Source organism: Ochlerotatus camptorhynchus, unplaced genomic scaffold (genome assembly GCF_037179485.1).
Source record: "Ochlerotatus camptorhynchus isolate MF236.1 unplaced genomic scaffold, CSIRO-AGI_Acam_v1.1 ptg000055l, whole genome shotgun sequence".
Classification (NCBI taxonomy): domain Eukaryota; kingdom Metazoa; phylum Arthropoda; class Insecta; order Diptera; family Culicidae; genus Ochlerotatus; species Ochlerotatus camptorhynchus.
In genome coordinates, this window is record NW_027040545.1 from 1,684,430 (window position 1) to 1,710,457 (window position 26,028).

General features: G+C 40.4%; 1 protein-coding gene across 7 annotated transcripts in view; it reads right to left on the reverse strand.

Moving 5' to 3' along the window:
- Nucleotides 1-1,117: 1,117 nt before the first annotated feature.
- e(y)3 (enhancer of yellow 3) overlaps nucleotides 1,118-26,028 on the reverse strand; it is a 37,251-nt gene continuing 12,340 nt past the window's right edge. For all 7 annotated transcript variants that reach the window (XM_065239404.1, XM_065239399.1, XM_065239403.1 and 4 more), the window contains exons 3-11: nucleotides 19,456-19,547; nucleotides 19,078-19,346; nucleotides 7,374-7,669; nucleotides 6,843-7,310; nucleotides 6,611-6,781; nucleotides 6,315-6,543; nucleotides 5,990-6,248; nucleotides 5,638-5,916; nucleotides 1,118-3,488 (exon numbers count right to left, since the gene is read on the reverse strand). In XM_065239404.1, coding sequence (XP_065095476.1) covers nucleotides 2,986-3,488; nucleotides 5,638-5,916; nucleotides 5,990-6,248; nucleotides 6,315-6,543; nucleotides 6,611-6,781; nucleotides 6,843-7,310; nucleotides 7,374-7,669; nucleotides 19,078-19,346; nucleotides 19,456-19,547 — 2,566 coding nt within the window. In that variant the 3' untranslated portion in view covers nucleotides 1,118-2,985. The remainder of the gene's footprint in view (nucleotides 3,489-5,637; nucleotides 5,917-5,989; nucleotides 6,249-6,314; nucleotides 6,544-6,610; nucleotides 6,782-6,842; nucleotides 7,311-7,373; nucleotides 7,670-19,077; nucleotides 19,347-19,455; nucleotides 19,548-26,028) is intronic.

Consider the following 26,028-nt stretch of genomic DNA (forward strand, 5'->3'; position numbering starts at 1 on the left):
TCAAGGAACGGCCCGATCTCTTGATATATCGGCGACCAACTTTTTTCTTTCCTGTGATTTATGATCGTTGTCTTCTTCAAAACTGCATCGTCTTGATCTAAAGAAAAGAAAAACGCCACTCGATCAAGTCAAATTCAAAGGTAGTACCTGCGTGATGTCGCATTCCAAAAGTGTTGAACCAATTTTTTTTTGCAGCCATTAGACTCAATTATCTATAGTTAAATTCAGAGTCAATTCATAGTTAAAATCATAATTCTAAACTACACAATTATTTAATTTTGGTTTGTAGTTAAATTCCAACAATCACTAGTATGCATCTTTCAAAATGTAAAGATACAGACCTGGGATCTGGATGCAGTTAAGCAATCCTCAAGGTTATGCCAATGCCTAGGGACATTTTCCCTAAAATTATAAAATGCTGTACTTAATCATTTATTATCAATTCACAACAAAAACAAATATGTATGGTAGTGATTTACTTGATAAATGCTATTACACACGGGTTCACATGCACTTTTGGTCCACATCATCACTGATCTGGCAACATTAGTGTGAATCTTTCCAATGAGATAAAGATCCAGATCAGCCCTGAGACCTGGTAGCCTAATCAAACTACCACAAGATTTTGCCAATGCCCAGGGGATTGACGAAAATCATAAAATTTGATGAACATACCGAAAAGTAACAACATTTTGAACTTTCATGGGGAGACAAAAAAATCATGGCGTATTATTTATGACCATTCGAGCATATGGCGTCCAAACACTATGAAATGGCGGAAATTAAATGCTGGATTGGAACCTCAACAAGTCGATGGGAATTTGACCTGAGATCAAAGCAAAAGCAAGTACCGGCCCAGGATAGTTCACTTTGGTACTTTGCACCACTTGAAAACAAGTTTCCAATCAAATAATTACCTAGAGTAATAGAGTTTACCATTTGCAAGTCTCTAGTAGCCATTGCCATTGTCAATATCGAAAGAGCTCCGAAGTTAATTCTGTTAAAGATGGTTGATCCGTCATTCGATAATTATTTTTAAATCCAAGACGACGTATAGTTGAAGATGTTCAAAACAATATATGGCTTTCTTTCCGCACGTTCATTAACCTGAAAGAAGTTTTTGTAAAAATTTATTTGTTAAAAGAATATTCAATTTAATAAATTACAAGCTAACGCTTATTATTCATCTGTATTTTGTTCATATTCTTTTGTTTTACTTCACTCTTTCCTATAGCTTTCACATATCTTGCTGTTACACTCCCATCGGCTCATTACTAACAACAAAATTATATTCTTTTTCCCAAAAAACATGAAAAAAATACACAAACCGAAAAGTAACAGAGTTAATCCGTTTGTCAGGTTTGCCAATTTTGTCTTCTGCCCAAACCTCAACTTTCTAGAAATAAGTAGTGTTTTGTTGGGATGTGTTTTTATATATAATCTGTCTTGTGTGTGTGTGTGTATGTGTGAAGTTTCATTTTGTCCTTTCCAGAATTATAATTTCTCGAAAACTACAATCCGACAAGCGACAGAATTTTTTTTCCCTATTCTAACGACTATCATTCTCTTGATCAATTATGAAAATGCTATCTCTTCGTGGCTCGCCATTCACACCGCCGAAGATGAAGAAAGTCTACCTCTCACCAAATTGTTTTAATACTTGTTAGAAGAAGGATTTCTCATTTAATCTTTTGCTTAAGGTTTCCTGTTATTAGCCTAACTGTTGATTCTTTATGCGTTAATATATTTACAAGGCTCTTTTTATGCTCCTATGGTTACTTATGCCTAGCTTCTTACGATTTGTTTTCAATATTAACAGTTAATGCTTACGGATAGTACTTTTCGGTGAAGAATTTCTTCGATTTTTTACAATTAAAAAAAAAATTAAAAATAATAGACCACCTATCGCTTGTGTGCCGAATATTCTCTTTCTCCAACTATTTTTTTTTTTGCAATGCGAAAAAACATACTCTGCACTCCTACTAACACTGCATGCAAACCGAAATCGGTCCATTTTCCCACAGAAGCAAATAATGTATTTGACGAACGGTTCCAGAACTAAACGAAAATGTATTCTTGTGTCGCTGCTCTCTTCTAATTCTATTAGAATAGAATAACTAAACTATTTTCAGTATTTATGTATTGTAAATGTTCAGTAGTTAGCGCATATCAGCTTACCTACAAAAGTAGATTCGATGAGATTGTTTCCATTGTTATTCCTTTTCCTAACACAAGTACTATGTTTAAGCATGTTTTTCCTTTTCTTTTTACATGCCTTGTCACAGCATAGACAATGCAAGCGGGAGGGGAGAATTTTTAGAACCTTATACCCTACTCGATCTGTACATCAGTTTCTGTTTCTCGTAAATTTTGTTGACTTTCTCTCCGAAATTCGATTCCAAAGAAGTAAACAAAGGAAAACAGAAGGAAATCAGAAGTAGAAAAGGTTAGTGCTATTGGTCCGATGGCGAATCAATGCTTCCAGTTGGCACCACAGATTTGGACTTTGAAAAGTTCACAAAGAACTTTTCACCACACTGCTCAAGATAAGCAACATTGTAAAGTAGTTTCCAATTTCAAGAGGGCGACAGCGGGAGATTTCACATCTATAGTGGGGTGCACAGTTCCCGAAAACGGAACTAAGCGAAACGATTCCATTCCCAATGGAAAAAAGTACATCATTTATCCACCAAAATAAACCATCACTCTCCCGTCGGCGCTAAAAGAATGAACGAATAATGAACGGAATCGAAACATAAAAAAGACACAGCTTTCCTTAATTACACATACGAACCTAGATAAACGACGTAACAAATCCCTTACTTTTACTCAATGTACTTTTTCTTATTTAAAATTTGTTTTTGTACAAATTAATTCGATTTGAACTCTACACGAAACGATTGTTTGCCTTGCAGCTGGACAAAGCCCCGATGTCGAACTAAAAACAAAAAGTCTTTAATTGATCCTTACCAGATTGCTCACTCATCATTTCACAGAAGCGGCTGATGTCGACGGCACCTTCGGAGGGGGAGCACCGGTATTTTTCGCCGGCGTTGGTTCCCTCGTTCCGGTTTTTGCTGATTCAGAGGTGCTATTGTTAATATTACTATTATTACTAATGCTACTTCTACTGCTGCTGCTGCTGCCGGTGTGGTTAATGTTGTTGCTGTGAGCATTACTACTACTGTTACCACCGGAACCGATGGTGGCTTCCGTCCCGCTGGGAGCTTTCCCGGTTTCCGTCGACAATGATGACTGTTGCAACCGTTCCTCCTCCTGTTGCTTCCGCAGCCTAACGCAGGGGACGCACAGCGTCAGGACATGTTCTCGTATCCGCGTGAGCTCGTTGGTGTCGTACTCGTGCGTCCAGTTGGCAACCATGGCTAGATTATCCCGTTGCTGCTGCGTTAGATACGGATTCGGGTGGCCCTCGGGGCTGCGCGCTCCGCAGCGATTACATATAGAACAGACCGTGCAGTGCCATCGACCTGTGAAAACAAAATTATATTTAATCGCTATTGATTAGAACGAAACAGTATGCGCACACGGCGGACAACAGTGGGCTGGTTATTTAGAGCGGATGCCAAAAGCAGTATTCAACCACAAACGATTAGTTCAAATAAAAGACCTTTTTTGGTTGACTCCTCGGTTGAAATTAACCATAATATCTTTGATGCTAATCCATGAGATCTGGGGTTGATCAATAATATCTTTGAATATAAGTTCAGTTCACAGCTGTTTTACAGCCTTTTTTATGAACTCAACCTAGTAGTCCTCTTCAGTTGACTCATAAGATCTCTTAACCTTATTAACATAACTTAATCCATAAACCTAAATTGTTAAATTTACGTGATAAAAATCTAGAACTGACTCTTCCTTCTACTCATAAGCTGATTCATAAAGCCTCTGACATATGGACGAGGCCTAATTAACCCCTGACGAGTTTCGCGCAAATTCGACTATTTAGCAAATTTAGCAATGCCTTAAAAAACTATTCGGTACTGAAAAACTTCGAATATTTAAAAAATATAAGGTTGTGTCTTAGAATGTACGTGCCAGTGCAGTTTCCTTCGGTTTTGGAAGAATGCCCGTTACGATTTAAGTCCCACTAAAACCAAAACTAAAACCAGTTTCATACGGGTAAGTGAATTCTGAATGGAACTGTTCTCCATCCAACACTTCCGCTATTCGCTTAACAGTGCTATGTGAATAGAACATGGGACTGTTATGCGAATAGCGACATAACAGGTCTTGCCGATCTGCAGTATAACCTTCTACGCTGCTATCTATTCGAGCAGTCAAGTTAAGCACTGCCGCTCATCGCAAGTCGGTCCTATTTGCGTTCCTGTCAAACCTGAGTTTTTCAATGGAAGTGTTTGCTAATGACCCTTAGATTCGTTATACTGCATTGAAAAGTTATTAAAAAACAGCCAAACGAGTTGTCCCATTACATAAGATGCAATACCGATGTAGCTTCATGTAGTTTTCATGTAAATACATAGCTTCCATTGGAAACGCACATGATTTTCAACCATAATTAAAATTAATGGAATTCATCTGAAATCACATAACATTTATGCGATCACTTACACGAGCTAGTAGGGTAACATCCTGAGAACAGTAACTTGACCTCTCGACGATTGAAATTCAGGATGGAACTGATATGCGATCACTTTGCTCGATGGGACACACTGACTTGATGTTGTTTTCACATTTTTCAAAGTCCGTAGTTTTACTACATTATTATGGAAGAAATGTTGCTATCTCGAAATTGCATATGGGACTGATATGCGATTATAGGCAGTGCCTGGAATCTAGAAAACTTTTCAATTTATTAATTTAAAAAAAATGCTTGACCTAAGCTGAAAACCAGCGGAAAATTTTACGAGATCACGGACTAAGATGATTTCTAGACTAACATTTTCCCTGAATGTTGGACATTCAAGGATTTATAAAAATTGTTCCGATTTTAAGCGCTGGAAAAAAAGTATCAAGATTATAGGATGTTGAGACACTGGTAAGATTTCGGAAATAGAAATGGATATAAATTTCAGGATTTGGACAAACTTTCAAACACTGACTTTTTTTTAGAGCTTAAAAGAAAGGAAACAAATTTAAATCTGAACTATGACAAAAATTCAAGACTATGGAACTGTATGACTCTGAGGATGGGACAATTATGCGTCCATCGGTAGTGTAACAGCCCAGAAAACAAGTTATATTACTCGATATCGATAAAACAATCGTAGTCACAGAAGAATCTTTTACGGTAGCCTTAAAAACAAGTGCTTTATGTGTCTCTTAGAACTCCATCGATTAATTTCTGTTCTAACAAAAAAATGGCATCGACCGTTTGATGGACGATGAAGAATTATTAAGTAAAACTACAAAACAGCAGAACATACTGAGTGGTAATTTATAAGATCTGTTGTACAACGGCAGCATAATGCGACTATTTATAAACAACGTAGAATATTTGTGATCAATTTTAGACCATCACCTCCCTCTCGTAGCATATTATTACTAACCTAAAACATGTCCGTTATCTATTTATCAAATGCTCCTTCATTTATACCTTTCCCCAAAACAACATCCCAATTTCTGATGGATATTATAGTCTGAAGCTAAACAACTTACCATCGGGAACATTGCGCAGTCCAATGCAGGTCAGGTGGAATCCCCGGTCGCACTGATCACAAAAGACCATCTTCCGGTTGGCGGTGGTCGTGGTCGTGGTTGTTGTGGTGGCGGTGGTGGTGGTAGCCGCGGTGGCTGCGATTGGACTGTCAGCCGTGGCAATAGACGCATTCTGCCGGCGGTGGCATTTTTGGCAGGACTTGCACTCGGAACATTGCCACGGGTACTCCGAGGCACGCTTGAACATCTTTGCCGACATGTCGATGCAGGATGGATGTGCTGAAATAATAATGGTTCGTAGTCGTAAATTTGATCGGTTATAAAAGGAATTAGGGTCCAAAATAGCGCATACCTCTTCGCCTGCAGATTGAACAGCGAATGAATCGTTCCGGTTTGTGGTGTTGATTTTTGTTCTGCGGTCCCAGGCAGATCGCGCATAGATACGGATTCATTTTAGGTTTGCTTGCTTCCTCCTCGGATTTGGAGGATGTGCCCGATAACGAGGGTGTTGCATTCGTTTTCGGAGGAGGCGGTCTGAACCTGCTGTTGGTAGCAGTGCAATTTAGAGTTGATTTAGTACTCGGTGTTCTAATCAGTGGTAAGTCAGATGACTGCAATCGAATTTAAAAGATTCAGAAAATGGTTCCCTAACCGCCGATATATCGACCGATACTTACATCAGAATCCACCGAGCTGCTTCCAGAAACTGTATCTGAATCAGATTCGCTTCCATCATCGCTGTCGTCGCTGTCACTGCTCGAATCATCATCATCACTGCTACTACCACTAGTGCTGCTGCCGTCGCTCTCCGAGGCCACTTCTGCCAGTAGCTTGCGATATCGATCCGAGTGTAAAATTTCTTGTAGCTGGAACGGATTCAACAGCGCGGTATTGATTGGATAACAACTGTAGAAGAGTTCCATTTGTTAGAAATATGCCATCATTGAAAATTGAAATCCACTTCGATACTTACGCCAACTCCTCCGGCGTGTACGGACGATAGTATTCCGAGAATTGACCTGGCACCAGCGCAACCGGGTAGTGCTTCTCCGGGCCGGCAGGCTCGGTTTGCAACCGTTGCATCCGGGGTATTTGCACCACATACGTTTGGAGATCCATACAAGACCGGCGGGTTTCCTTCCGTCTAAAAGTAGAACGTTGTGGTTGGTATACCAGCCTAATATTTAATTACTAAGGAAACTTACTCTTTATTCATGCTGATATTCCAGTTGGCGGCCGACTGGATGGCTTTGTCCTTGAGCATCTGGCTCCGGTCAAGACCATCGATGGAGATTGCAGCCGCCGCCGAAGACTTTTGCAGGTACTTTTGTCGATCGCGGTAATGCTTTTCTCGCTGGTACCGTTTGTACTCTTCGTACTTTTCCGGATAATCGTTGCACATGATGTCCAGAATTTCCGATGCGTACACCGCGGTCAGACCTAAATCACACATTTTTTCCGATGCGAGACCCCGTTCCATAATGTAATTACGTTCCTCCATTTCCACAGGTCGTCGCATCAGATCCGGGTATTTCCGCTTGAAGCTCTTCACTCCCAGATATTCAGCGATCTGCTCTTGGATCATGAAACTATCGCCACCACCTCGGGGATTAGCTGCCGTCGGTAGGGGCCACTCGTACTCTGCCAACATCTCTACGGAGAATTCCGTCCGCCTATTCGTTTGCAGGAAATAATATTAAGTACTGACACAAACGTCACTTCATCTTCCTACTCACCCATTAACATCCACCACTTCCATCTTGGCCTTCGGTTTCCGAGAGCTGCCAGTGGTGGTCGTCAGGATCGTTGGTATGGTACTGTTGTCCTGCGTTACGCTGGCACTGCTGAGGTACGAACTTTGGGATTCCTCGTTGAAACCTCCGGGACCACCGGTACTAATGAGCCGCATCGGAGTGGTAAAGTTGAAATCTCCACTCATTCGGGTGTCCTCTTCGAACACTTGCAGCCCGGAGGAGTTGTTATTGCTGGCGGTGAGGGGCGTCGACAGTTGCAGTCTCCGCCGGTGAATGTCCTGGTGGTTGAGGAAAAAGGACGGTTTTGATTAAAATTAGTATTCAACAGTACAGAAAGATCGTCATTACGAGAAACTCTGGGAAACCTGACTACCACAGTCAATTAAAATCCAGTGGATTGCGGAAGAGATAAGCTCAATGAGATATCTCATTGTTCCTTACCTAGATCATTCTGGAGGGGGTCCGGCCCCCTATGCACCTCCATTAGCTACGGCAATGATAACGGGACCCGCTCCATAACAAGCCCACTATATCTGATATCCAAATCTACGATTTAAGTTAAGAATCTTTCGAATTCTCTTGCAACCTCCTTTCAACATTCTATTCGGAAGTTTCTACTGGAATTTTTTCAGAGGTCACTTCACTATGGCTTTCCCTTTAATTTCGACGGAAGGTTTTTTTTTACCTCTTCTGGACGAATCTTCCAAATTATCCTATAACTCTCTACCGGCTGCCCTCAGAAGTCTAACTGGCATACCCTGGAAGTGTGTTAAGACTTTTCCCGGGTGATTGTTTTCGCCTTTTTTCAGGAGCATATCCCAACTTCTTCTGAAAGTTTACTACGAACAATTTCCCAGAAAGGTTTTCCTTGCTGACAATGACTGTTTTTTAGTAAAAAATGTATATATGTGACATGCCTTGTGTAAACAAAATACCGATTTCCCGAGAAAGCGAACCACCCAAGAAGCAATTTTGGTTTTATCATAGTATTGTAGACTAAGATTTGGTCTTGAAGAATGCTACACTACTTCTGACACAAGTTGCAGCAACTTGAGTAAGACTGAATTTAGTTACACAAAAGTGACCACATCCTTTCTGCGACAAATGATGTACGAGGACTTCCAGATCAGAGTTGTTCAAATCTTCAAAATATCAGAGAAACTGCAAGGTGAAATTTCGCAGATGTTCATCAACACTGCCTCAGAATGTAGATTGTAAATGTATTATTTAAGTAGGTATCTGAGGTGTAAATGGTGAGCTGGAAGGATGACAAATCGAACACCATCGTCGATCACGACACCACGGACGGAGCCGGGAAATTAGAACAAAAAAAAAATTAACTCTTCATGAACGATAGGACACACCACCACAATGTGTAACATGAATAAAACAAAAGAGAAACAACATGTGAGAAGCCATGTGTGCAGGCGCCCCCATCCACCACCCATAGCTTGCTATATAGTTGACAGGAAAAAAAAAAAGAGCATACGACAACCTATTACTCAGCCTGCTTCGATCGACGCCCGTCCGGTTGTCGATTCGTCAGTGTCACCCATCGTCATCGGAAGTTCCGATAAATTTTTCGTTATCCATCGAACAAAAACGGATACCCCTATATAGAAAAGTGAGCGAGCGAAAAGAAAGGGGTTCGACTGGTTTTCTGCTTATTGCTTCTTCCTCGCTCCTGGAAGCACATACCACACCGCAAACACTCGATCGAAAGGTCGTCGAATAGGTGGGTGATTCACGAAGCAGGCAGGAAGCAGGAAGCAGAGGAGCGTGCGGTTAATGAGGGCTCTCTCTCGCGCTATACAAGTATGTTGTGCCTATATTTTGTTCATTTTTTACTCGGTTCAGTTTTCCGAATGTCTGTCTGTCTGTCGGTATACGACAAGCAACGATGATGATGATGATGATGACCTAAACGATGCGCTTGCTTGTGTTATATTATACTTTCCTGCATCACTCAAACCTGCAACAGTCAAAGACAGCCAGAAGAGTGCGCAGAGCATCAAAGATCGAAGCAAGTCATGAGGGAGAATGTACACAAGGCGGGTTACACTGACGGTCAAAAGTGAGGCAACGTTGGCTGTTGGCCTGAGAGCTCTCAAGAGATAATTATGATTCATTGTATGGAAACCAAAATCAGGCTAAAATGGTAGGTATACTAGCATGTTTTCATGTGTGTTATGAAACACTGCTCACAAAGAGAGGGGAAACAAAGTGTATACTCAAGTGCAATGATAATTTCACACACCCTATTGCTCAGCAGTTATCTGGCCTACTGCAGTCTGGGAACTTGGTCCGACATTGGCATGGAAATGCAACGCGGCATCAATACAGTTGAAGGCAAAAATAAGGCACACTGGGGTAATCAATAGTCATAGTTTGGAATAATTTTCCAATGTTTTTTTTTAATGTCAGAAAATAAAACTTGTTTTGCTTTACAATTTTAAAACCATCACACATTTAAAGTAATATTTTTCCCCTAAATTCCCTCAGTCAGTGCATGCTAGTGAATGTAGAACAAGCTGAGTGTGATGGTGTGTGCGAGAGCCGTCTTTGCTTGTGGGTAGCTTGTCACCATATTATTTCTGATTGTCGGAGCTGATGACTACCCTACCCTACAACGCATTATTATTGCTTTTGCTCTATCATCAAAGCATCAGAGCGGCGAGGTTTTGCTAATTTATCGCGGCATGTCCGATGCTTGACGATTTCTTGAAAACTCGCGCGCAGCAAAGCATTTTTATACTAGCTTGCTAACTCACTCACTCTAATTCATTCAGTATGGCTCGTTCACATGTTGGTATTATTATCGCACATTTATACAACACACAACCAAAGATGGCCATGAGGAACACCCCGCGAAGCAGGCAGAGTTGTATGTGTTCGTTCCACTGACTCCGCGAAAGCGAAGCAAATTATGACGATTGGCAAAGAATAATCGTAACACTCATGAAGAGCAATAAATTGATGCAGCACATTGCATGCCTTAAAACGTTACAGTAAGAAACCAGAAAATAAAAATATCTGCAGGAAAATGGCTTCGCGTCATCGAAGCAGGCCTACTAGAACTCCTGGAAACGGAATCGCAAACCGAATATTTACATGCCTGTCGAACTCAGGTGAACCATTTTTGGAAAAACCTGTTCCACTGTCGCAGCAGCTGAAATGCATGGCGGACGCTGCTAGCTTCGCCGAGCCCGAGACGACTAACTGCTCATTTCGGGTTTGCCTTGCCGCGTACCGAAAGTCACACAGACGATAAAGAACGGGTATCGAATCGACTGACGATATGGTTGCTCTTTGGAAGAAAATTCCCCTGCTGGTGGTGAGAGTACGTCGAGTATGCGTCGATTTTGGCTTGCTGTTTTCGTTCTCTCAATCATTTTGCAGTTGTAGAGCATTGTACTTACATTTTGCAGTCTCAATCTTGGAGAAATCGGTTGCAAAAGTGCTCGGGAGTCGACGGAAATCAAAGCAAGCGCGGTGCAATCATTATCTATATTGTCTAGCGGTTGCTTTGATGAGAGTGACAACAAGGCCATCAATAAATGACTTTAAGCATACAAGGGATACTTCATAAATTACAGCACGGGTTAAAGAAGAAAGAGCAAGCGGGTGGTCTTATTGCTGACACAGCTGTAACTCTTTCCTCCTGTTGACAAATCTTATAAGCAACTGTCAGCTTGCGCCGTGGCGGGTCGTTCCTCATCCTTTCACACCACCGACCACTCCATCCTGTGCGTGATAAGCATGAGCTAGTAGTACCGTCAACGGAAGTATTGAAGCAAATTGAGCAACTATTCAAATATGACACATAGCACATAGGCTTGTCCTGATAAAGGGTTCATCCACCAGTATTCCGTTAAACTAAATAAATTACAATTAACATTATATAGCATCGTAGGCGATGATCAAATGACCAACACTAGGTAGATAAAAACAAGGATGTACAGTGCCAAAGATTGGGAATGCATTCGATAGAGTTTGACATTTTTCGAGTGCAAGTCTTACAATTAGTAAAGGCCAACGATTCCAGAATCCATCCGCGAACAGTTGCACAGCAGCACTCTACCGGTGTTCCAGATCCATCGAACTTTCATTGCATTGTATTGCACAGTAAAATTTAAAAGCGTCATTGCGATGCTTGAAAACAGGCGGCGTTCTTCTCGGCCTCCGGGAACGTCACGTTCATTTTAAAGTAGCTCAACCGCTTCCTCTGTATCCTTATCGTTATTGTCCAACGATGCATCTCCGGAATAGCTCTATCATGAGAGTTATCGTTCGGGTATGGTATTTTTTTGTATTAGGGAGTACTGCTACCGCTCTCTTCTTCGATTTGTTGTTGCGTTTAAGAAGCACATGTGTTAATTCCCATCATAACATACATTTCCTTTCCGATTGATGAAATGGAGCGAGGTGGAAATTAGCTTCTACACATCGCGTGATCCACCCCGAGGGGTACGGTACAACCATAGAGGTAACTCTAAGACCAGAAGGTCCCGAAGAGAGGTGCTCAACTTCTTGGCTCAGCTCTGGTACTCTCTTCGGTCCCAAGCTAATCGATGCACCCCTCGAAATATAAGAAAATCCACGAGCCCCTCATGTTATCTGTCAAACTTTCATAGCGAATCAAAACAAACATAGTAGAGTACTAGAATTTCTACTGGAATGGGGTACGTTAATCGTTTGCTTGGGACCAATAGGCTAGTCAAGTAGTGAGGCAATTTAAAATCGTTAGTTTCGTATTGATTGTTGGTACAACTGCTGCTGCTGGTCTCGACTCGACAAGTGACAAGTGAACTGATGGTATACTATCAATTCCTGTGTTCGCTTTAAAGAAACTCGTATTGGATGACTCCGTTGTTGCCATTACAATTCACTTCGTTGATCAGGCACACCTTCCCGAAGGTCGTTTCTTGCAGGGGTTTATTTACTCTTAACGATATCTCCAATCCAAATAGATTATGCAGCCAATGAACGTTAAGGCTCAAACACGAGCGGCTTCGGGCATACTGAACTCTTCATTTCTCTCCATTGTCAGGTCGATTTGATGAATTCTGCTCTGAATTTTTGCAAGGATTTCATCTTTTCGACATTGTTCTTCTCGGAGAATCCAATACAAATAATAAATTCAAGGGTTTATCAAGCATTATGGTGGACATTGGACCATCTTGGTACGGAATTTTTTATATTTTTGGCGTTTTCTCTACATTTATGGATATTATTTTTGCTATTATTTTTTTTGTCCTTGATTTGTTTTCCGTACCAATGCTACCGACGCCAAGAAGGCTGCTCCCAGGTGTGGGGTCCTACTTATCGACCCATCAACTCATGAACCGGGGAGCAACGGCTTTACTTCTCTTCCGAAGGAAGGCGTGATCAGAGATTATATCCCTCAGAAAATCCCGGCGGCGCCGACTGCGATTGAGCCCAGGCCTTTTGGGGTGAGAGGCAATAACGCTTAACACTACACCACCGGCGCCGTTACCCCGTTGGAAGCAAACAACTAGTGGAGATGTCGGTGGAAATAAAACTGACGATAATATTCAGCTTCACGCATGGCTCACTGAAACCATCAATGGAAGAAATTGCGAATTTCGTGAAATCGATGAACGCAGATCTCAATCAGATGATGGTTACATGCACTGATGCAAACGAACGTAAGACTTCCATAAGAACCACTTATGAATTTTAGCCACGAGAAATTGGTATGAATTTCATTGATTTGCCTTATCGACAAAAAAAAAATAATAAAATGGAGCAGACTGGACGTTGAGATTACGGATCCTGTGTCTGCACCACTCGTCTGTCAACGCTTGGGCAAATTAGATGGCTAAATGCGTATAAGAGCTACCTCATGTTAGACGAAAATCTTTCATAAGTCACGCTTATGAAATTCGTATGTGTCGTTCATAAGTTGAGCCTTATGAAATGCTTAAGTCCATTTGCCTCAGTGTACCGTATAGCGGAGGAAAAGCTATGTTCATCAAGTTCAAATCAGAGGATTCGTATCAGTCACAAATCAGTCGAGGTTCGCATGTCGCCTGCAGGGGGGCACCGTTCAGTACGTGAGAGTTTGCGACCTACGACCAGAAGTCCCATGTTGGTGCTGAGGAAATACTCGCTGCATTTCCTCAATCGAAAGGGGAACATATTCTATCAAGGGAACAAAAATGTATGTTGCCTTTGTAAGACGGAGGGGCATCGGATGAATTCCTGCCCCCAGCCAGCGGAAGGATCGAAAGCAGCCAGTACAACAACTGAATGAGGAAGAGAGTACGTACGCTGGTGTACACGCTATTTCAAAACTAGGATCCACCCAGATCGGTCAAAACTGAACCTACCCAAAAATGGGTAAACATGCATTTACCCAAATCTGGGTAAACGTAACTGCGACAGAAACTGGGAAACTTTATCCATTTTAATAGAAATTAGTTGATATGACCGCATATTGTCGGAAACATAAATAACTACGAAATACGACATTGAAATACCCAAAAAAAAAACGATACCGTTACAAATGCTAACTATTTATTGAGATTTCATTTGAAATGAGTTCTATAAATTAGGAACAACAACAAACATTTGGCATCGAGAAAAGCGTCGCAGAATATCTCGATAACCTAGAAATCAGGAGAATGTTCAAAGTCCGGAAACTAACAATATAGTAACTAACTATAGCTGCTAGTAACATTCGCCGTGAAAACAATTCCATATCTGTAATTTTTTAGCATCAAATTTATATATTTTGAGCATTAAAACTTTCACTGGCAGCGCAACAATCTCCCTTTTATACCTGCGACATTTTTTACTTTGGTAAATTTTCGATTTTGATGTAATTATTAAATTCAGTGGCGTCTCATAACCTCACTTTTTACCTGTTCAACAACTTTCAAAACCAGATTTAATGCCATCTTCATACTCGAATCGGTTGAAAAATACACTTAATCTTCTAGTTTACTCGATATCTATCCATTGCAAGCAATATTTTGATGATTGTTTTTGTTTTGAGAGTTGTTGCACAGGTAGATTGAGGTTAAGGAAACGCCACTGATTAAATTATTTAATGGTTCTCGGCTCCGTGGAGTCCTTTTGGAAATTTGAGCCGAACAAATAAACTATTAGAAAAAAAACACCGATTTCTCGCTGATAAAAGCTCAATCTTACAAACAAACCATACCAAATGGTAGAGGAATCATTCGTCTGCCTGATTATGTTGTTAGATTTCGAGATTAAGCTTTTATTCGCAAGAAATCGGCGATTGACGTGTTTGTTCGGAAATGCACACTGTTCACCAGGTTGAATGTTCATTACACGAAGTCATCTTCTGAACGAGGCTTAAACCTGCAGAGTCCTGCATAATCCTATCCTATCCGGTTAGTTATCTTCTTCTTATTTTTCTTGTGTTTTTCTTAAGAGACCGATTTGTCGGCTCTTAGTGTTCTTTGTAGCACTTACACAGTTATGAGAGCTTTCTATGCCCACCAGTGCATGAATTTGAATATTGTGTGACTAGCACAACAACACTCTACGTCCAGGGAGATCTTGAAAATTTCCAACCTTAAAGACAGTGGCGTCACGTAACCTCATTTTCTAACTGTGCATCAGTTTTGCAAACCTGATTTCTCGCGTAACATTTGAATAGGGCCTATGATCAAAATGTAAACAAACCGATTTTTGATACCATTCTGTAGCACTGGTAATTAGCTACCAGTCGTATAGGAATGTTCCGCATTATCGATAAAAATCATTAAAAATAACTTGATTTTAAAAACGGCCGATCCACGAAATTTTTCCAATCATTCATGCTAAAACGGCCTACCTCGGGCCTAACATATATTTTTTTTCGTTCGATGAGGTTCCATTCATAAGCCTAGCGACGTAGAAGGGCCGATGATTGAAAAATTTCAAATCAAAGCTAGGCCCTACTGCTTGAGGCAGGGCCGATGATTTATTTGACGTTAAGAAAAGGCTTAGCAAAGGGCCTACAATTTATGATGACAAGCACAACGGCTTAACAAAAAGGGTCTAACCATTTAAAGATTCACAAAAAGGCTTATTACTGTGATATTAAATTTTTATCGATTTTCATGTATTTTTGAAAACGTTTCGCATGTTTTGGATGTTGTGTACTGAGATATAGTTACTATTGTTATTGTGAACAATATAAATGCCTAAAATAGTTTAATTTATTTATATAGGAATTAAATACTGGCGGAAAAATTTACAATTTCATTTTTTTCGAAAAATTTACAATTCATAAATTAGGTTTTCAATGTTAGGTTATGCGACGCAGATAATAGCTTGCCGTAATTGTCTAGGCTATCTAAGGCCCTCCGTTAGTTGATAGCCTCGAATTCTCAAATATTTTAGCAGCCAGATAGCTTCAGCTGGTAGAACCATGTATTGATAGATGCAAGAATCATATTTGGAGATCTAACAGGATTAGTCAGCGAGCCAATACCCGGATTTTCTTTTCTTTTATACGTCAGTGAACAAGCTGCAGATCTTCAAATATGCTTGATGTCGTCACAACTCTATCTCGAATGCTAAGCTCCATCGTCGATGTCATCAGAGAACGATATCAGTAGATCCATAACGAGAACGTAATTGGTGATGGGTTGGCCACAATCTGGAATCTGGTAAGACATCGTAGCAGAAGCAGACGCAGAGAATCATGGCGAAGCAGCCTCAACATTCAAATCTTTCACTCATTTCCAAATAAACTGACGTGATTGGTAAAGGCGATAATTAATCGAGTGATGTGCGTTGTCCAAATTTCGGGAACGCTGACGACTCCTAGTGAATTTCGAAAATGGTACAATGGTATAAGCTTTCGTATCTACTGTTTAACATAGCTTTGGAAGGTGTTGGTCGACGAGTTCGTGTATTTTGGATCACTGATGACCGCCGATAATGATACCAACAGACAAATTCAGACGCATTATGATGGCAGGGAATCGTGCATACTTTGGACTCCGAAGGAAGGAGTGGACCGGAGCGATAGAATAAAGTTCGCCACCACAAGAAGTCGACTTTCTACAAAATGTAAATTAGACTTGTTGTCTTCTACGGCCACGAAATTTGGACTATGCTGTGTGCTATTTAGGCAAGCAAAAGTATGTAATCGGAAGAGTGAATCTATTTTTAAGATTTCCGAGATACTAGTAACAATAATATCTATAAATGAGCTAGTAATTGCGATGTTCACAACACTGTCACGTTCTGTCATAACAAAAAAATCGATGAGATTTTGATGAAAATTTCTATCATCGTTTTCTCATCTCACTCCGCATAGCGTATAATTATTGACTGCTTACGCTGAGTGTGAAGCGAACCCCACACGGTAAGAAATATTGTCAATACTTACAAGTATTGACAATAATATTGATGATGTGAATACAGAAATATTGTCAATACCGATGTATTGACGTCAATATAAAATGTATTGACAATACGATTATTGTCAATAAAAGCAATCGTGTACGGTCCACATGAAAGCACTACACTATTCAATCCATTGCTCTGTGCAGGCCGTTTGTACCAAACAGTAAAGGACGAGGCAATGAAAGAGCCAACAAAAACATTCAGTCACTCACGAACAAGCGACTCACACCGCTTGCCTTCGCTCACACCGCATGTCATTGAGTCATTTTTCCATAGAAAATGTACACGGTTAGAAAAAAGTACCCAAAATTAAGTTCTTTTCATTCATCTCGGCACTATAGTGCAGGAACCCAAAAGTAGGTAAAGCGGGTCAAAGTAATTTTCATTTACTTGTGTGCAGTTCGTATGGAATTTTCCACTGGCTTTTTAACCAAAAGTAAGTTAGTTGTACCCAACAGTAGGTAAATATGATTATACTCAACGTTGGGTTCCCACACTTTACTACCCCTGTTGGGTGGTTTTGCTCCTCCGTTTTTGACAACATTAGTAGGAGAAAAGGAGACAAACTAGTCAAAAGTAGGTAAAAGTGAACTGGCCGTTGGGTATTTTTTTCTTACCGTGTACGCTCAGTCATTCAAAACAAGTATTGGGTACCATCACGGCAGAATAAACGTGCTGTCTGAGCTACTGACTGAGGGCTCGGCTGTCAGTGACTCGTTTACCTCTCAATCATTCAGACTCTCACGAGGCAGTCGGCCACTGACAAAAGGCCGAATATCAGATAATATTTTAATGTAAACGCCGAATAGCACTATTCGGTGCATCACTAGTTTTCGAACCAATTTCCGAGCTCTGGGATCAGTTTAATAACTTGGTAATTTTTACGGATTCTCCGGAAGACCAGCTTGTGTTATTCACGACAATTCTTCACTTTCGGATACCACGGGATTTTCAAAATTTTAGGAGTGTTTTAAAATCAAGATAGTTAGGATCTAGTAATATTGATGAAACTTCCAATTACCTTTCACTATGCACTTAAAGACCTACTTTTTTCCCCGCTGCGAAAAATCTTTTTTAATTTTGCTGAGTATCAGTAGATTAAATCTAATGATAGTTACCTATAAGAATCTGCAAATAATATTTATCGGGAACTTACTGAGCAACACATTTTACATGTTTGTTATGACACTTGAATTGATTATTGAAAAATACAATTATAACAACGGTTTAGTTTTCGTTGATAATCCGCGAAACGGAGCTATAAAGTCGTAGCAACTCTGTACAATTTAATGGCTAACACATTTGTTGAAGTGTGACACAAAAAAGAAACATAGACTAACTAGTTACTTTTGTGTAAGCTACTTAAAAAATAAATAAAAAAGTGACCAAACTCCTAGAAAGGGACCTACTACCCTACCGTGTCTTGCGAGCTTATTTGGGTAACTACGCTTTGTACCCTGTAGCTTCCGCAACGATGAGCGTCCATCTGCAAGGACTCCACAGCGTCGCGCGCGCTACAACGTACAACGGGCGTCGAAACCACACAGTGGACGACGGCAACTAGTTTGCTTGGCTCCGAACGTTTGTCCCGCCAACCGCCACGCGCCACACACGAGAGATGTTTGAGCTGAACCACGGACGGACACATCTAGCGGAAAATCCGGAGCAAAACAAAAACTGCAATGACGGATCTGACGAAAAAACAAATCCACCGCTACACGCCTTCCCTCTCTTTCTCCACGCGCATTACCGGCTCTGGGCTGCACAAACAGAGCTGATATGGACCACCGCGCGTCCGAAAGCGACAATGACGATGCTTTGCCGCCAACAACCCCGAGAGTCGAGCAGTTTCGTAAAGGTGCGGTGAGGACCATATCATCCATCCCGTCCGGTGTGGAAACAAGACTGGGTGGACCATGGATGGATGGATGGGTGGGTGGATAGAGAGAACGAGCAAAATTAGAGTGTGAGAGATAGACACACACCCGAGAGAGCACGAGGGATAGGAGGCAAGCCTCTAGGATTCGTAATAAGTGCACAATATTTGCGTTAAGTTTGCGCTCTCTGTTTACTAGTACGCCTAGCAGGTAGCTGGCAATAAGTAGAAGCAGTAATATGCTCATAGCAGATACTGAAAGGAAGCGTACGCAAATCAAAAGCGATTATCGTATAGGTCACTGTACATGGGAGATTGGACACGTAAGGTCGACGAACCTTGGCGTAGAGTCGTTGCAACAATCGATGCATTTGAAAGATATTAGAAATATATTTGCATTGAGGCATCACTTACAGTTCCATCTGGCGTCATGAAAGCACTGAATTCCGAGCCGGGAGTGTACTTCATGGGACTTCCCGGTTTGAGGGGACTGGCAGAGTTGGATCGTCCACCCCGGCCACCACGGCTTCCACGGCCTCGACCACGACCACGACCCCGACCACGACCACGTCCACGTCCACGACCGCGGCCTCCTCTACTGCCACGACCACGGCGAATCGGTGAAGATGACCCCACGCCAGCGAAGGCGGGAGGCGATAGAGCATCATCCGCTTCGGTGTCACCTGTGAATGGAGTGATAGTTGGGAATGAACATACATTACGTTTCCACCGGAACAAAACCTGACACACTTCAATCGATTCATAGCTAAGACAAAAATAATCACTACTTACCCTGTCGAATTAGTACCGCTGAAGCGCTTTGGGTTATTGCAGCGAAGCGTCCACGTATTCCACGTCCTCGACCGCGACCTCTTCCACGGGGCCTAGATTATGAGGGGAAAGAGAGAAAACGACATATTAAGTTGATGTACAGGTTATTTGGTATGTATATAATTTTTCGAACATCAGACCAATAAATTTAACAATCGTGATTATCAGGTTGGTTGAATGGTCACTTGTTTCCATTCAAGTTAATTCTATTCGAGTCATTTCGGTTTTGTTGCAATAATTAACAAAGCATGTTATCCGATCTAAGGGTTTTCAATTTCTATTACAACTGCTATCATTTAAGCAATTTTCTTCTTGGCGTTTGACGTGACGAAACTGGATCGTTTGGTGCTTATTTTCGTCGTTTAGTTTTGTACAATACAAATCGGAGACATTCTATTCTGACACAAATAGGTACAATAAATACAAAATGTCTTATTACAAAATTGCGTAATAATGTATACATCGTAAATCACGCAAATCGCACGGTGATAAAGTTTAATTGTATATATACCTAATGCAAATTTTCGACTACATCGTAGATCCTCGTTAGTTTGGATATCTAAAATTGCAATTAAATGGCACTTATTTAGAATTTGTTTAACTAATACTCCTATACAGGTGCCCAATGGCGTTACGCACCTGTGTAGAGGTACCAGTTAAGCAAATTCTAAATGAGGGTCGTTCGATTGCGATTTAGCTATTTAAATTAACGGGGTTCTACGGTAGTACATTTACGTTTCACGTTTACCAGTTCTTGTATATCGGAAAATTGTTGTTCAATTTAAAATTTAAAAAAATCGTAGTATGAAATGCAAAAGTTACATGACAGTTCTGCACACTGTCCCTGTTAGCGTTAGCGTTGTTATGATATACTTCGTAGATTGGATACTAGCGACACTCACGTCTTTTCTGAAATTCTCAGTTAGACTACTTCCAGGAATAATGCTGGGGAGTAAACATTGGTTCCAATCTAAACAAGAGTAACAGAAGCATGACTGTCGCTTTTCCCGGCCACGCCCATCTTTACCATAAGTAGGGATAGGGAAGGAAATGTTGATGTAGTACTTACTTAACGAGAGGCCAGCGACTTAGCGACACCCTCATAAGTGCTACGGAGTTGGAGGGTTGGGTAGGGTATTCGGTTTGGATTCACCTCAAGTTGGCGATGCAATCAAAAGTATGTATTGTTTATTTAATCTCTCGATAGCCGACTATCGAAAGAACATATTCATTTTGTTTAGTGATCATGAATTTTAAGAGTCATGACGGAGAGCTTGGGATTAAACCCATGATTTTCTGCTCAGTAAGCAAAAACGATCCCTCCAGGGTCATCGAGCATCTCATAACCATAACACTTCGCGTCAAACGCGACTACGTTTTCGCTTGATATACAAATAGTTTTGCACACTGTCCCTGTGACCGTTAAGTAATCATATTGTCCGGCTTTTTCCACAGAGATGGCGCTGTTCCGCTGGTACGAAGTAATAAAAATCCCCATTAGAAATTGAGAGAAGTGGGAATAATTCGCTTTCGGTGCATATTCAGGTCAAAAAAAAGTGAACGACAACCTAAAGAAATTAGTCAGGGACATAGTCGTTCAGTTTTTTTCCGGAAATTATTGATAAACAAGCTTTAATTGAATAAAAATGATTTTTTCCCATACAGTTTTACCTGCTTTACTACCAGTCCCCAGAGAGCCAAAAAATCAAATTTAAGAGAGAAAAGTCTCTCTCACGACCTCAATCTCTCAACATGCCATGTATTTTGATGACACTCAATTTGTGATTTCCCTTTCACAGATTACAAAATAGAGAACCTGTCACTGTAAAACATGTCTGGTACCTCTTATATGCATTCCGATTAACATTCGAAGTCCCTCCTTTTTTACATATTCTGCACAAAAGATACTTTCTGCCTCGCCCTATTCATAAAAATCGGTGGGAAATTCGGTGAGGGGTGAGCTATTTGGTGTGCAGAATGTGTAAAAAAGGAGGGACTTCGAATATTAATATAAATGCATGTATAGAGGTACCAGACAAGTTTTGCATTACACAGTCCTCTGAGAACAATTAACGTAAAACAGATTATGCGTAGTTTCCGATAAATGTCACCGCAAACAACAGCAGTGACATCTGATGGAACATGAATACACAAGCTTGACAAAATGATTAATTATCTACAACAATCTGAATCTATCCACCTATGGAGCGATCTGATCCTTTTTCTTAAATCAAATTTCAAGCAACTTTTCTAGTCTTGGACACTTGATATGCCCTATATATATTTTTTTAAATTCTGATGTAATTTGATGTGACCCAGTTGGATTTTGGTCCTAATCACTGCCTCGAAGGTACCCGGAGCATGGTCGGATGTGGCCAATGTAGGTGAGCTGGTTACCCGATTTGGCTGTCATTGATGGTTGTATAAATGACGTGATGATGAATTCTAATTTCCTACCATTTGCAGGGAAGATAGTTCAAGTTCCTGGAAAACAGCTGAAAAATATGCTTTAAGAAGATTTAAGTTTACTTAGCTCCTAAGTGAAAATGTGCCTAGGTTAATATATATTCGGTAAGTTGCGATGGAAGTCTGTACATTGTAATCGAAATACACGTATCTATCAAGGATAAACAAATAAGGTAGTGGAATTAAATAGAAATGTACAATTTCACTGTAAGTAGAGCATCTGGACCAGGGACATTTAATCTATCAATACATCAAGAGAAATACATCAAGAGAAATTTACAGTGGAAGCTGTGTTTTGAGTAGTTTAACAGAACTTCCACAAAACATCCACATAAACTTCCAGGGAAAGTTGGAAGAAGCATCCAGGGGAATCTGACAGAATATGTCTGGAGATTAACATCCAGGAAAAGTAAACAAGTCGGACGAAACCTTCAGAGAAAATTTAAAGATCTTCCGGATGAAGTGAAAAGACACTTTTGGGGTGAGTCAGTAGGACTCCTGGGGGAAGTCAAATAGCACTTCCAGTATAAATTACAAGAATCTCCTTGGGAAAGTCAAAATAAACATTTGGACAAATCTTCCGGTAGAAACCGTTAGAAACATTCTAATGAAACTGGAGATGAAAATAAATTTCCGAACAAAACTGGAAGAGCCTTCTTGAATAAATACAAAAATAAACTCCCGGGCAAGTCTGAAGAATCATTCAAATAAAATCGGAAGTAACTTCCGGGGGCATGTAGTTAGAAAAAGGCAAAATAACCGGGGATTTGAAAGACAGTTTCCTGCATTTTGAGACTACTACAGGCATTTTTTATCGAGGGATCTAGAACAAACAATTTCTGTTTCGATATTTTTATATAAAAGAATTGAGTGAAACATGAACCATTGCAACAAGCGCTGATAGACTCGAAAGTTGCAGTCAACTCTCCTTTACTGCCCCTGATCTTAGAACTCTCTCTGGTATTCTGTTACAGTTTGCTCCATAACACTCTAGAAATCATTTATAAAACACAAGTTGATTTACCGTACAGTTCTATTAAAATACGTCTCGCTGTACAACCTAGAAATTCCACCAAGAATTCTCCTGAAAAATCACTCCTAAATATACACTAAGTATTCTAATATTGGAATTATCTTCGGAATACTCTCTGAAATCCGCTCAGAATTATTAAGGAATTTTCTCGTAAATTATTAGAAATGCTCCTCAGAATACCTTAGGAATTCTTATTTGAGTTTTCAAAAACAAAAATATTACAGGAACAGTCTTAAAACTCTCCGAATTACCTCAAAACTTTGGTTGAAATTTCCTTGCAATTCACTTGATATTTTCCTGCGTATTTTTTTTAATTCAAGGGAATTATGCTAAGAATTTTCATTGCATTATTTCCAGAATTCTTTTTGGATTCTCCTTCTTCGCCTGAAATTCTACTCATAAGAACCTTGAAGTATTCCTCACAAATTCAAAGTTAGAATTCACTTTTTCCTTACAATTCTTTTCTTGCAACTTTAGTCATAAGTCCCTTTGAATCCTCCGCAGAATTCTCTTGTAAATTTGCTTTGAATCCTACCCAGGATTCGCTTGTAATTCTATTCAGAACTACCCCCTTAAATTTTCTTTACTTTTCACCTGATGAATGGCACCATCAGATTTCACTTCAACTTTTCCTAACAATTCCGACGTCTTGAATATTTATTGTCGTTCAAATTTAATTTTATTAGATCAATAATTTCATAAAACTGTCTAAGTTTAAAATCTGTAACAAATTATCTATGTTCTAGAACCTAAAAAACATTTCAAGCCTGTCAATTTATGCTGTTACTGCTACTGACGATAAAATTACTCCGGAATTATGATGCTCAATGAGTTCAAGTAAATAACAACGAAAACAAAGTTGATCGTATTATATAATATTTTGAAATTCATGATACGGCGTAGGGTAAGGTGGGGAAAGGTAGGTCATCTACTTCATTTATTTATTGTTTTGATTGTCAACATCAACAGGCTCAATGTAGCCACAATGCTGGTCTGAAAAAAACATCATTGGGGTTGTATTGAACCATTAATAAATGTACTAGCTGACCCATCTTGCCCTACTTTAATATTTCGTGGACCCCCGCAAATCTGAACGACACTTCATCCATATTCACGTGGTTCATTTTTAATTTGAATTTCAACACTCATAAAATAAATCACATAACCAGTGAAAATATCCATGTGAATTTCACAAAAAAATCATGTGATCCCATAATTCAAGCACAACATGTGAAAAGGGCATACAAGCTTTTTGTAAACAAACCTTCTTATGCTCTTTTTTCGCCACCCATATGACACCAACGCAAACCTTTAATATCAACGGGTAGGGGAAACTTTCTCCTTTCCGATGAAATTGCTGGTTTGCGTGGGCGACTCTCGGTTGGCGAGAAAAGGGCCTACAAATGTTTGTTTACAAAAAGCGTGTATGCCCTTTTCACATGTGTCTCTTGAATTGGAAATTCCACCACTAAATCACATGAACATTATGTGTCCAATTGGTTTCTTCGGTGAAAAGCTCTGCTGGAAGCTCGGAAGCATCGCTAGTTTTCGCCAGAAGGCGAAAAGATAATCGTGCTAAAAACTGTAGGACCAGCAAGTCGAACGGTAACGAAAACTCCGGCAGCGAGTCTGACCATCCGGTTGTAGGTTTAGGATAGTATTTTAACCATGTATCCTCCTCTGCTGACTAGACCCATTCCGTAGAGGAGGCGTGACGTGATGATCGTAGATAGATCCTACATGCAGCAGTGTACGACGTGCTCCTCGAGGTAACTTTGCTCCAACCATTGTCCGGATTCGTAGTGCAGTTTTTAGCAGTCAGGGTACAGTGAGTTTGAAGTTGAAGTTCCAATCCAATCCAGACTCCCAAAACTTTAAGTTGCTTTGTTTGTGGAACTGGAATTCGATCGATGGTTATGTCTTTCTTAGGCTGCCGACGAGCATTAGGGCTACCGTAGAAGATGTTCCCCCAAATCTGCAAACGTCATAGGAACACAGTCCGCGAATGGAATGTCCCAAAACCAACGATCATCTGGGATGTCAAAAAGTTCACTATGGCTGGGGACCCCCCAGAAAAAGTCCGTCCTATAGTACAAGAGGTAACCGAGCGACTTTTTCAAGGACGTACCCTGCTATACACTGACGGATCCAAAGGCGACGATACAGTCGGCGCAGGTCTTTTCGGAATAGGCGTCACCAAATCCGACGCCCTGCCAAGAAGCTGCAGCGGCTTCTCAGCAGAAGCCTACGCCCTCAACACTTCACGCAAGACACAAATAACCATTCCAACGGACTCTGCCATCTGTTTATCTGCGCTGGAAACGCGTAGATCCAAACACTCATTTATCCAAAGTATCGAGGCGGCAATCCAATCCAGAGACGGCCAATTCTGCTGGATCCCCGGCCATGCAGGCATCAAAGGAAATATTATAGCAGACCGTCTTGCTGGTGAAGCTAGAAACAACGTTCCACTTGATATCCAAATACCAGCCATGGCCGCGATAAGGGAAGTCAAACGTGCTATACGACAACGATGGGACCATCTTTGGCATACGTCACGGGATGTTAAGCTCCGTGAGATAAAATTTACCACTAATCCATGGAATGACAAAAGAAAATGTGCCCAATGAAATCTATATGATTTCTCATGATATTCAGATAACAATCATTTTTTTTTTGTTATTGAAAAAAAAAATTATGTGCGTTCCTAATAGAAACTAAATGAAAACTTTTTTCAGTGTTTATCGGTTCATATATAATGAGAATTTCCCCTACATGTTCATTATGTTGGTTTGCCTTTGCGGACTTCGGTTCGCTAGAAAATTGCCTTACAAGGCTTGTTTACAAAATGGAGTTGAGGCCTTTTCAATTGTTGGTCTTGATATGGTCAAATACGCAAGGTGCGAGCAAAGTCTGAGGTCAAATTGAAAACTAAATTTGATGGTACTGTCGTTTTAGCCGTCTTAACGTAACAAATATCAAAATTTAGAGCAAAAAATCTTCCACATTGAAAACTAATTCTGTTATCAGTAAGA